This window comes from Pantherophis guttatus, chromosome 1, assembly GCF_059756535.1.
Source record: "Pantherophis guttatus breed Tessera chromosome 1, ASM5975653v1, whole genome shotgun sequence".
Lineage (NCBI taxonomy): Eukaryota > Metazoa > Chordata > Lepidosauria > Squamata > Colubridae > Pantherophis > Pantherophis guttatus.
Genome location: NC_142063.1, coordinates 110869825 through 110882401, shown reverse-complemented (window position 1 = coordinate 110882401; position 12577 = coordinate 110869825). Strand labels below are relative to the sequence as shown.

General features: G+C 39.9%; 1 protein-coding gene across 3 annotated transcripts in view; it reads right to left on the bottom strand.

The window, feature by feature from the left end:
- LOC117658046 (NACHT, LRR and PYD domains-containing protein 12-like) overlaps positions 1–12577 on the bottom strand; it is a 74176-nt gene that overhangs the window by 28635 nt on the left and 32964 nt on the right. For all 3 annotated transcript variants that reach the window (XM_087881375.1, XM_087881391.1, XM_087881383.1), the window contains 3 exons: positions 8767–10522; positions 7345–7461; positions 3503–3673 (listed from right to left, as the gene is read on the bottom strand). In XM_087881375.1, the coding sequence (XP_087737501.1) occupies positions 3503–3673; positions 7345–7461; positions 8767–10522 (2044 nt within the window). The remainder of the gene's footprint in view (positions 1–3502; positions 3674–7344; positions 7462–8766; positions 10523–12577) is intronic.

Below are 12577 nucleotides of genomic sequence, written 5' to 3'. Positions count from 1 at the left end.
TTGAAATGGACACCTTCTATCAGAACCATCATTAAAAAGACACAATAAAAAATTCTTCCTCCATCAACTCAGAAAGCTCAGATTGCCCAAGGAGCTACTGATACAGTTCTATAGAGGATTATTATCTATCATATAATCATATAGATTAGCCCCTAGAGCCCTATTAGTTTTGTTGCTCTTCTCTGCACTGTTTATAGGGAGCAGTATCACACTGCTGAATCATACTTAAGTGATGATCTATTAGAAGGATGGTCCACCAAGATCCCCCTTATTTATTTATTTAGTGTATGGCACATGTTAGCCAGAGATCACTGAGGTGGCTGGCTGCCTCTGTGAAATGAATTTTTTCAGGCAATGTTATCTTTACCCACCTGAATGCTGGTAGGCAATCGGGGGAGGCTCCTTTCTTGTCCCTCTGCAGTTTATTCACTCATGGGAATCGAGCCACCGAGCTATTGACCTCAGCGGTGTGCAGGCTCAGCACCATGTGAGCCACCGCGGCTCCATCCCCCTCATAATCACTACTGTTGAGCCAAATACAGCCTATTCCAGTGATGGCAAAGCTTTTTGGCATTGTGTGCCAAAAGTCAGAGCGTGCTCGCACGTGCCAGCACCCATAATGCAATACACACCCCATTTGCATATGTGCACATGACCCTCCCCCCACGCATGCACCCCACACTGCGCATGCGCCCTCCCATGCATGCGCCTCCACTTTTTCCAAGGGGGCCAGCGTGCCTCTTACCAGAGGACAACCAGATACCGAACTGTTCCCTGGTGAGACAGCTGTTCCCTGGCCGGTGGCAGCGCTCTCAGCCCCACCATGTGCCAGCTGGGGAAGCTCCGAACATGCAGCCTTGCCTGGGCTCCTCCCCACTGGGTGCTGGGCTTCCCGGCAAGCCCCCTGCAGCAACGTGAGAACCGCTGCCCCCAAGAGCAATGAGGTGGTGGCTGCAAGGATGGACGAGCCGGAGCTTCCCTGTCTCCCTGCATGAGCAGGCTTCTGGCGTGGACCCAGGCCTGGGGGGTGGGATTGAAGCCCCAGCACACCCATGCTGCCACCCCATAGCCACCGGCGCTTCTCACGCTACCACTTCTCACTCAGTGGCAGGAGCAGCTGGCAGCAGGCTTCAATCCTTCCCCCAGAGGCCTGAAATGCAATGCACTTTTTTGACCTCTGCATGCCCCATTTTTGGATTTGGAGAGGAAAGGGTTTTCGGGCGGCAGTACTGCAATCCTCTCCCTGAATCAAAAAAGTGCATTGCGTTTCAGGCGGCGGATCTGGCCAGGAGGAAAGAGAAGGTGAATCTGCAGAGAAGTGGGAGGAAGACGCACGGTTCTTCAATGTGCACCGGAGAACCATGAAGGAAAGCATTTTCAGGCAGCAGTGCCCGATCCCCTCCCCGAATCCACCCGAAAAGGCTTTCCTCCTTGGTTCTCCAGTACACATTGCAGAGCAGTGCACCCTCCTCCTCCTTCTCTGCAGACTCACTTTCTCCTTCCTCCTGGGCCAGGAGCAGAAGCCAACCAACCTCCACCTAGGTCATCTGAAAAAGGGGCAGTCAGGGCGGCTAAGCACCTTGCCTTATGCCCCCTGCACAGTGCCTGAAACTCTGGTGCTCTTGTTTTGCCTGTGTATGCCCGGTTTTTGGATTTGGAGAAGAAAGGGTTTTTGGGCGGCAGTGCTGAGATACCGTTCCCGAATCTAAAAAGTGCACTGCATTTCAGGCAGCAGATTTGGCCAGGAGGAAAGAGAAAGTGAGTCTGCGGAGAAGGAGGAGAAGGGCATGTGGCCAGCCGCGCACTCTGTTTTTGGATTTGCTGGAAAACGCTTTCCTCTGTGGTTCTCCGGTGCACATTGCAGAACTGCATGCCTTCCTACTCCTTCTCCGCAGATGGCCAGATCCGCCACCTGAAATGCAGTGTACTTTTTTGATTCGGGGAGGGGATCCCAGTGCTGCAGTCCGAAAACCCTTTCCTCTCCAAATCCAAAAACCGGTAGCTCCTCCTCCTCCCCCTGCCAGCCTCACCATAAAACTTGGGGTTTGCCTTACGGGGGGCAAGAAAGGTCCTGGTTGGGGAGGAATCCTCTTTGCAGAGGCGGCTCCTCCTCCTCCCCCTGCCAGCCTCACCATAAATCTCGGGGTTTGCCTTACGGGGGGGTGGGGGGAGAAAATGTCCGTGGTGGGGGAATCCTCTTTGCAGAGACAGCGGCAGCTCCTTCTCCTCCCTCTGCCAGCCTCACTGTAAATCTCAAGGTTTGCCTTACAGGGGGAGAAAGGCCCTGGGGTGGGGAAATGTCTGTGGTGCCAGTGACTGCAGCTGCACTCTGGAGAAGCCCCGTTGGAGATGGTCAGTCAATTTCCAGCATGGTCTGCACTGGCAGGGCGCAGGGCTTGCTTACATAACTTCACCGGCAAAAAGGCAGTGGCAGAAGGCCGTTTGTGCCAGAAAAGAGGCAGTGGCACCAGCAAACTTATGTGGGCAAGCCCCTCATCCCGGCTCTGTGGGTCTGCAGAGCTGAGCATTTGGCATCCTGCTTCTCTTGTGCTGGCCACCACCTTGCACACAGCTGATCGGCACTCCAACTGGGCTTTTCCAGAGTGTGGCTGCAGTCACTGACACCACAGACATCCCTCCACCAGGACCTTTCTCCCCCCCGCCCCCTGAAAGACAAACCCTGAGATTTACAGTGGTAGGGGGAGGAGGAGGAGGAGGAGCTGCTGTGTCTGCAAAGAGGATTTGCTCCCAACCAGGACCTTTCCCCCCCCCCAAGGCAAACTCTGAGATTTACAGCAAAGCTGGCCGCTGCCACCTCTGCAAAGAGCATTCCCCCCTCTCTCCCCCCCCATAAGGCAAACCTCAAGCAGAGACAGCAGCGCAGGCAAAGAGGCAGCGCTGGTTTGCCAGCACAAACGGCCTCCAATGTGGATCCCAGGAAGCGGCTGTCAATGGCATGGCCGGTGCACATATGTGCTAAGAGAAGCTGCCCAGTGGACATGCGTGTGCCGGGAAATAAACTTCTGGTTTCCGGTGCACGCATGCGCATCAGCCACCTAGTCTTCTGGTTACTGGTGAGCATGCGTGTGGGATGGTCAGCTCGCCAGCTGATCTTCTGGTTTCTGGCACAGCCGCATGCGTGAAGTCCTGCTGATCGTCGCATGCGCATGCGCGCCAGTAACCAGAAGACTAGCTGGCTGGTGTGCATGTGTGCACCAGAAACCTGGAGGGAGGAATGGACACCACTGTGCGTGCCAGGCAACATGGCTCCACATGCCATCTGTGGTACGCGTGCCATAGGTTCGCCATCACGGACCTATTCAATAGAAGTGCATTTGGTTTCCCAGCCTAAGTGCAGGACCTAAGTTTTCTCACCACTGAACTGCATCCCGTTCAATAGGGCCCAAAGCTCAATTCTGTCAAGATCCTTCCGAATATTCAGTCTGTCTTCAAATTCCCTCCAGCTTTGTGTCAAACTGAAAAATAAATACTGATCACTCACTCCAGTGTTTCTACTTTACAATATGGATCTTCGAGGGCCTCACACAGGAAGTCCATTGAGCTCAGATTTGTGTCTTCTAAGATTAAATTTAACTCCTTCAACTTCCGGTTTGTTTTAAAGATTTCAGCAAGTTGCCTGCTGCAGGACCGTGTAAAGTGCAAATTTTCCAACCTGAAAGTGCAGTAAATATTCAGAAGCATTAGAATAATACTTTCTGCTTTGGTTTACATTTTATTTATTTTTATGAGGTATTTATTATAATTTTCAAAGGAGGATGGAAAGAAAAAGAGTACTGTTACAAAGTTAGATATATGAAAATAGATAAATAGATAATAATTACAGACACTCAATAAAAATTATAGATATGGGAACTAACAAATCTAAAATATCATATGTCTAGATAATAAATAAAACATTAAAAATATCCTATAAATAGTGTGTAGATTATATATCAAAGTAAAAAATAAACTCTGAAACATAAATGTTGGATTTGGCACCATTTCATGTGTGTCGTTGTCATCTAAACTGTATTCCAAACAGAATAGATTTCTAAATCCAATATACTTTTAAAATATGAAGTGAACTTAGATGTTGAACTACACTCCCACAATTTAGTTAGTCATGGGTCAAAAGAGACGATCACCATCTTTTTCAAAAAAGAATATATAAAATTCTTGTAGCTTCTAACATATTCAATCTTAGTATTCGTCAATAAATATATTGAAGCAATATGTGGTTTAGTAGCCTTTGACAACCAACAAGACAGCAAGCAGGATGCCTTCCACAATCCTGTGACATGCAACTTCAGACAAAATTTTGAAAAAATGTTTTTGTCCAATATGATACAAGGGCAATTATCAAGATAGCCACAAGCTTGGCACAAGTCGAGATGGGGAATCCTCACAAGTAAGAGATGCAAGGAGAAAAGATAAGAGACCTGGTGATAGGAAGCTTGAGAGACAACATTCTTTAAATGTTGTAAACATTTAAAATGTTTTTCTCAGAATATGCTCTCAGGGAGTGAGGCCAATAAGTCAATCATACTGATATTCCACCCAATATGCAACTGTGGCAGTTTTCTTCTTAGCATTGGCTTCTCTGCAGGTTGCCTTTGTTCTTACCAAATTTCTCAGATCTACCAGGTTCTGCTCTATTTGAGGCTGTCACTGGTGAAGTCAAGGCATCCTAGGGGCTTACTGGAACTGACTCAACCAGGGTGTACTCATTGACTCTGCAACTAAAATTATCAAAGCCAAGACTATTGTCTCTAGAGCCTTTAACTCTACCTCTTCCCCAGCCTCCTCATCAGATAACATGATCAGCAGATCTATAGGAACTTTGAAGTCAAGCATGGTAGTTTAAAGAGTCAGATGCCCATGGCCACAAGCTAGTTTAGACCATCCAGTCCATTAGTTACACTCAGAATTGTCAAAGGACCAAGGGGGGGAGAAGAGTCAACCAAAAGGGCAATACATGAGGGGAAAGTGGGAGGAGGGAATGACAGCTTGATGAAGAACAGTGGAGCTCTGAGTGTTTGTGCCAGCACTCAAGGTCATACAGCCTGAGAAAGAATTGGGTTTAACCCAGGGGTGGGTTCTACTGACCTTCGCTAACGGTTCGCAACATGAGCGCTCAATCAAAATGAATGTGCTACCAAGAACGTTATTTTTATTCCAAGTGATACCGATAAAATTGGGGAAGAATTTTTTTAAAGATTTTAACAAATTTATAGCGAATTACATTTGGCAGGTGAAGAAAGCAAGGATCAAAATAAAACATTTACAAGACATGAGGGAGAGAGGAGGATTAGCACTCCCAGACTGGGGAACATATTACAAAGCAACTTCATTGATATGGATTAAAGATTGGATGGAATTAAAAAACAAAAGAATATTGTCATTAGAGGGGTATGATCTACAAAGAGGATGGCATGCTTTCTTGTGGGAAGGAAAAAGTAGACAGCATGGATATTTTCAAAGACATTTGATCAGGGAAGCATTGCTACAGACATGGCAGGGCATAAAAAAGAACCATTATGATAAAATTCCGGAATGGCTATCCACTATGGAGGCACAAATCTACCAAATGCTCTAGATATTGGTAAAATGAAAACTTACAAAGATCTGTTGAATAATCAAGGGGAATTAAGAACAAGACAGAAATTGAAAGAATTGGGTACATTGATTGGTGGCCCTATATGCAAATAAAATCTAGATACAGGACAGATTTGGCACAATTTGGATTTCGAAAGGGAACATACGAATTAGATAAAATTCTTCATGGAACAGAAGATAAATTGATAAAAAAAAACCTATAATTATATATTAAGATACAAATTGGAAGAAGTAGTAGTTAAAGAAAATATGATAATTTGGGGAAAAATTTATAGATACAATATTGAATTAGATAAATGGGAGAAATTATGGAATATAAATGACAAACTAACAATGTCTGTACCCTATAAAGAAAATATGTATAAAATGTTTTATAGGTGGCATCTCCCACCCGCCAGATTGGCAAAGATGTTTCCAAATGCCTCCCTACTGTGTTGGAAATGTAAACATCAAAAAGGAATTTATTATCACATGTGGTGGTCCTGCCAGAAGGCAAAACAATTTTGGCAAACAATTAAAACACAAATAGAAGAAATTATAAATCAACAAATACAAATGAGGTCAGAAACTTTTTCACTGGCAATAATTAATGGGCCATATGAAAAAGAAATAAGATACTTAATTATTCACATAATGACAGCAGCACAAATAGTTTTCGCCCAAAATTGGAAAAACAATGACATGCCATCAGAAGATAAGATTATGGAATGTGCAGAAATGGATAAGCTCACAAAGGAGATACAAGAAAAAGATGAAACAGAATACTACTTAGTCTGGGAGAAATGGCATAAATGGTTGGAGGAGAAAGGGGGAAAAAGGGGGGGCAAAAGAAAACTAAACAATGGTTAAATTAGGTGGAGAAATATGGAAACAAATGGGAAGATATAAATTGTGGAAAGGAAACTAGGTACCTGTTTATGTTAAATGTAAATAAAATATTTAGATTAAGAGAATATATATATATATATGATATACTAGAAATATATGTATAAAAGATAGATTAAAATAAAAAAGATAAAATGTATAAATATAGATTACTAATGCAAGGATGTTGAAAAGAAGATGATGTAAATATCAGTTTTTGTTTGTTTTTTGTTTGTTTGTTTATTTTCAATAAAAATTATCTTTTTAAAAAATTTAAAAAATCTTACATCAGTCTATGTGAAGGGATAAGTGCATAAACCTGGTGCAAGCTAATATCCTGATTTTCATTCCTATTCCAGTAACAAGGTGGGAACACTATGCTGGGGAGAAGACAAATGATTGGAGTATGGTTGAAGTTAGGCCAGCTATAGCTCCAAATACACAATACTCTTTAGGCCATGTGTTACAATGTATGAAAAATGAAGCTGTTCCATTTCAGCAACTCTAGCTCTCATGCTTCTTATAGAAGGACAATATCCTAATTCTGTGGCGTGAAAAAAATTGCCAACCTGAAAGATTCTGAAAAATATGCTACAGAGGACAAAAGAGTCCTTAAGTGAATCAGTCAAGGGGCAGTGGTGGAAACACGGGTAAATTTGAATGGGTTACAAGACAATTCTAGTCCTGATTACATCATGTGGAGGCAACAATATCGTAATTTTGGGGAGCTCCACATGACCTAATCTATGCCTTGGATGGGATTGCCTTGGCTAGTGATCATCTTGAATTATAAATCTGGGTACTAAAGTATGTATTGGTTTTTCTATCAATAACATCTGTGTTAAAATGCAAGCAGTTTCTTACCTCAGGATTCTTAGGTTTCTCAGCTTTGTCAGTGATTTAAAGAAATGTTCCATATATCCTTCATCCAATATAAATGGCTTCCAGTCCATTTGTAAATTAACGAGATGTGAATGTACTCTTGTTGCAGAATTGGAAAAGTAGTAGTACAAAAAGACCATATTGTAAATGAAATGATTATGGAGCTCTATATGCAGGAATTAAGCAATTAAGACTAAGATGACATCCAAGACACAAAAAAACGAATAAGATGGGAGAAATTTTAAGGAGTCCTAAGTACCAGGACATAGATGTGAGAAGCAGTTTGCACATGTTATACACCCATGCATGCATGCATACCATACATATTCCTCTTCATACATATTCCTCTTCATTCACATCCAAATAATTATTGCCTATAATTATAAACAAGTGGGACTGTCGAGATTGCTGCCTGAGCTTCATTTAATTTTAGGAAAATGTCTCTGCTCCAATTGGCTATTAGGAACTGTGGCAAGAATGCCTTCTCCTCTCTGGTGGCTGGTTATTGCCTCTTATGCAATAACCTTGGGCAGTGCTCTTTGGGCATTGGAGGGTTACTGTACAAAATCACTGAAAAGACTGGACATTTATTTTAAGAACAGGTCACTAGTGGAAGAGTTAAAGGGGGAACTGCCTTTTTTAACAAGATGAAATTGACAAGAGTGTTATCTTCTACTGGAGGTGACAGACAAAATGGAAAAACTGGTGTTTTCTTTTTCCTTTTATTAGTCCATCATGTCAATCACAAAGGCTAATGATTGGATGAAGGCTAGTAGAAAAGAGCCTGGTGGCGCAGCAGACTAATAGCCTGTTATTATCATTCAGCTGCCTGCAATTACTGCTAGTTCGAATCTCCCCAGGCTCAAGGTTGACTCAACCTTCCATCCTTTCTAAGGTAGGTAAATTGAGGACCCAGTTTGTGGGGGCAATAAGCTGAGTTTGTATAAATATACAAAAGTATGAAGGCTATTGCTTAACGCATTGTAAGCCGCCCTGAGTCTCCGGAGAAGGGCGGCATATAAATCAAATTTTAAAAAAAAAGGTCTAACTAGGTGTTGTCCACCCACAGGTCATTGATCCATGATTGTTTCCTTCGCACTGTTATAATTTTATCAATCTTCTGAGTCAGGGTTCAAGAAGTGAACAGACAGATTATCAGCCAGAAAAGCAAGCAGGGAATCAGTCCACTTGGTACCATTTGGTAGAGAGCATAATATATTGTTTTAAAAGGCTATATAATGATTGAGACATCCCTAATCTAACTGCTAAAAGTTATTTATACATATTCTAACAAAGCATTTTTAACCCATATTTATATTTTGGAGAGTAGGTCTGAGAACAGCAGTGAGATTATTATAATCTGAATTACACACCCAAATGTTATAAACTTTCAAAAATACTTACTCATTTTTTGGAAGAAATAATTCATTATCTGCCTGATATCGAGATGTAGGGCTTTGAACATAGAGATACTCCAAATTCTGACAATGTTGTAAACAATAGGCCAGGATAATCAATTCCATATCTGAGTCGCAGTGATAATTTATTTCAGTGATAGCACACAGCGCATTTCTTACAAAATTCTCATCTTGTGTCTCATATAAATAACTAAGTATTTCTTTTTCCAAATAGAAATGAATTCTTCTATGAAAGGAGTTGTATAAATACAGCACATGATTATCTTGTGTGATCCAATTTAGGTCGATCTTATAAATTTTTCTGTTAATGTTATTTTTTACCCAGTCTAGTAATAACTCTTTATTCGTACAAGAAATTTTCCATTTAAAGTCTTTTGTCAACTCTCTCATTCTCTTTTCTTCATTTAGAAAACCAAAAAGGAAGCGAAATCCTACTGCAAAAACAGACTCAAAATATATACTATGTCTATGTAAAAGTGTTGGCAAATTTCTCTTTGGGTTTTGAGATTGCCACTTTTTTCTATCTTCTAGAACATAAAGCAAAGCAGCCAAAAACTCCTGGAAGCTTAAGTGAAAGAAACTGAAGGTTTGAATACAGTTAATATCCTGTTTGAAGATGTTCTGATTCAGAAAGAGGGGAAAGAAGTCATCCTGATCCAAACCGTGCTTCTTGACTTCTTCTTCCCTAAACAGTATTTGCTGTTTCCAGATGCCTTCTGCAGCCAAAGAGCAGAAGCCTTTCAACTTTCTTTGGACATCCTGTTCACTTTCTTTGTGGTGAAACTTTAACAAGCTGGATAGATACAGCATATAGATTGCAGTAAGAGTGCATGGCAACTTCTGAAGATCTATACCTCTCTCCATCTCTTGTTTCATCACTGTGCAGATGATCCAGCTCACAAGGGGAATGACACACATCGTGAAAAGTGTATCATTTTGTTTCACAAAGCTGAGAACTTGAGTTGCTTGGTCTTTATTTTTAAAAAAATTGCTGAAATATTTTTCCCTTTCCTCTCTAGAAAACCCCAATATCTGAAAAAAATGTGGATATTCTAAACATCGACGGAGTGTCTGCAAAGCAATAGGTCTTGTTGTGATTATAAGAGAGGATTCAGGAAGAAGCTTTTTTTGAAATAAATTTTTCAAAATAATTCTAATTGGTTCCTTCTGCCAGGGATCAAAGCAATGCGAATCTTCGGGCTGATCAAAAGAATACCTTAATTCATCAAACCCATCAATTATGAATAGAAGCTTCTTTTCATTCTTCAGTATGAATTGAATGGCTTTTTCTGAATAATTGCTGGGACATTGTTTTGAAATTATCTCTGCAATGCTACTCTTTTCTGACTCTGTATGGAGATTCATCTCTCTACAATAAATATAAAAAACATAATTAAATTTGTCCTGGTAAAGTTTTTGAGAAGCCCAATCCAACATAATTTTTTTGGCCATGGTAGTTTTTCCAATTCCTGCAGCTCCTTGCAACACAACAGTTTGTGGAATTGCTCCATGTTTAGGGTTAAATAATCTTTTAATGCTGGTTGAAGACTCAGCTCTCTTGCTGATGATTTCAGTATGTGCTGTTCCTGTTGCCAAAATTTCACATTCTCTTTCTTTTAGAGAGTGTTGAAAATTTACGATGATTAGCTCTGAGAATCTCTTATTTAGGTCCACATATTCATCAAGAATAGAATTAGGATCTTCAATTGTTTGAAATTTTTTTATAACATTGTTTCTGAAATCTAAAGCAAGGAAAAAATATCAAATTAGAAGTTATAAAATTAAAGCCTGCAAAAGACACTCAGTTAGGCGTTTTTGTTGCTGTATCTTCTCCTTGAAGCCACCTGCATCCACCCTCTAGTTTAATGTATTCAGAGGAATTGTAGGATACTCTATTAATTAATCAAAATAGGAATTGATTTCAATAGGCAAATGTTTGTTAATAAAATACATAAAATTATTTATTAACTTCTTTTTCCACATAATATTTCTCAAATAATTGCACTCAACACTAGTAGGTTATATAAAGATGTTTCTTTGGACATTGATAGATGGAGATTCTTTTTTAAAAAATTTTTTTATTTTATTTTATTAAAGATAAACAAACAAAAACATACATACATACATACATACATACATACATACATACATACATACATACATACAATATACAACATAGACAAACTATACATTAAAATCAAGTCTTACAACTTGAACCTTAAGAAAAAAGAAAGTTAGTTCGGTATTTTATATTTCTATATATATATCTACATCCTTCATTATATAATGATATTTTAAGATTATTTCTTAATTTTTGTTTCCTTAGTTGGTATTCCCTTCCTGTCCTTTTGATTGTTTCTTATTTCGTTTTCCTTTTCTCTAGCCAATCGTACCATCGTTGCCAAACTAGATAGTACTCTGTGTCTTCCTTTTCCTGTATTTCTTTGGTAATCCTGTCCATCTCCGCACATTCCATTACTTTTTGTATTATTTTATCCTCTAATGGCTTATCTTCCGATTTCCACATTTGCGTGAACGTGATTCTTGCCGCTGTCAGAATATGGATTATCAAATATTGTATTTCTTTTTCATAGTGATTCATTAGTATTCCTAATAAGTATGTTTCTGGTCTTAATGGGTGGTAATTTCTTCCAGCTGTTTTTGAATCATTTTCCAAATTTTTTTTGCCTTTTGGCATGACCACCACATGTGGTAGTACATCCCTTTATGTGATCTACATTTCCAACAGTCCTGTGTGTTGTTAGGGAACATCTTTGCCAAACATACAGGGGGGAGATGCCACCTGTAGAACATTTTGTATGTATTTTCCTTGTAGGGTACAGACATTGTCAGTTTGGTATTTACTTTCCACATTTTTTCCCATTTATCGATTTCAATATTGTATCCGAAATTTTTCACCCACATAATCATATTCTCTTTCACCACTTCTTCCTCTAGTTTGTATTTTAGTAAATAATTATAAATTTTGGTTATTAATTTATCATCTGATCCCAATAGAATTTTGTCCAATTCATTCTGTTCTTTTTGGATTCCAATTTTTTTCATATCCATTTAATGTCTTGATTTTATTTGTAAATACGGCCACCAATCAATGTCTGTACCCTGTTCTTTCAGTTCCTCTCTTGTCTTCAGTTCTCCTTCATTATTCAGCAGTTCATTATATGTTCTCATCTTTTTTTTCTTTTTTTTTATTGAAAAAGTTTTACAATTACATTTTCTCCCCAATTTCCCCCCCAACCCTCCCTGACCTCCCTAACCCTCCCTAGCCCCCCCCAGCCCACCCCTCCCCCCGGACTTCCACAGAATATAATCCAGATCAAAATCCCCTTTTTATAAAACTTGAACCCCTCCACCCCCTGTATATTTTTCATATCTTCACAAAATTCAAATATTCTATCTCTATATAATACTTTCAGTTAAAAGCTATCTGATATTTCCTAGTTTGATATTTATTCTGCACATAATCTATCCACTTTTTCCACTCCCATGCATAAGTCTCTTGTGAGCGATCTTTTAAATATGCTGAAATCTTCGCCATCTCTGCAAAGCTGGCCATCTTCAGAGTCCATTCATCAATAGTAGGCATAGCTTCATTTTTCCAATATTGACCTATCAGTAATCTCGCTGCTGTTATCATATACAATATCAACTTTGTTTCACCCAATGTAAAACCCTTAACTATACCCAATAAAAACAATTGTGGAGAAAACTGATTTTTTTTCTTCAAAACATTCTGCATAACCCACCAAATTTTTATCCAAAAAGCCTTCACATTC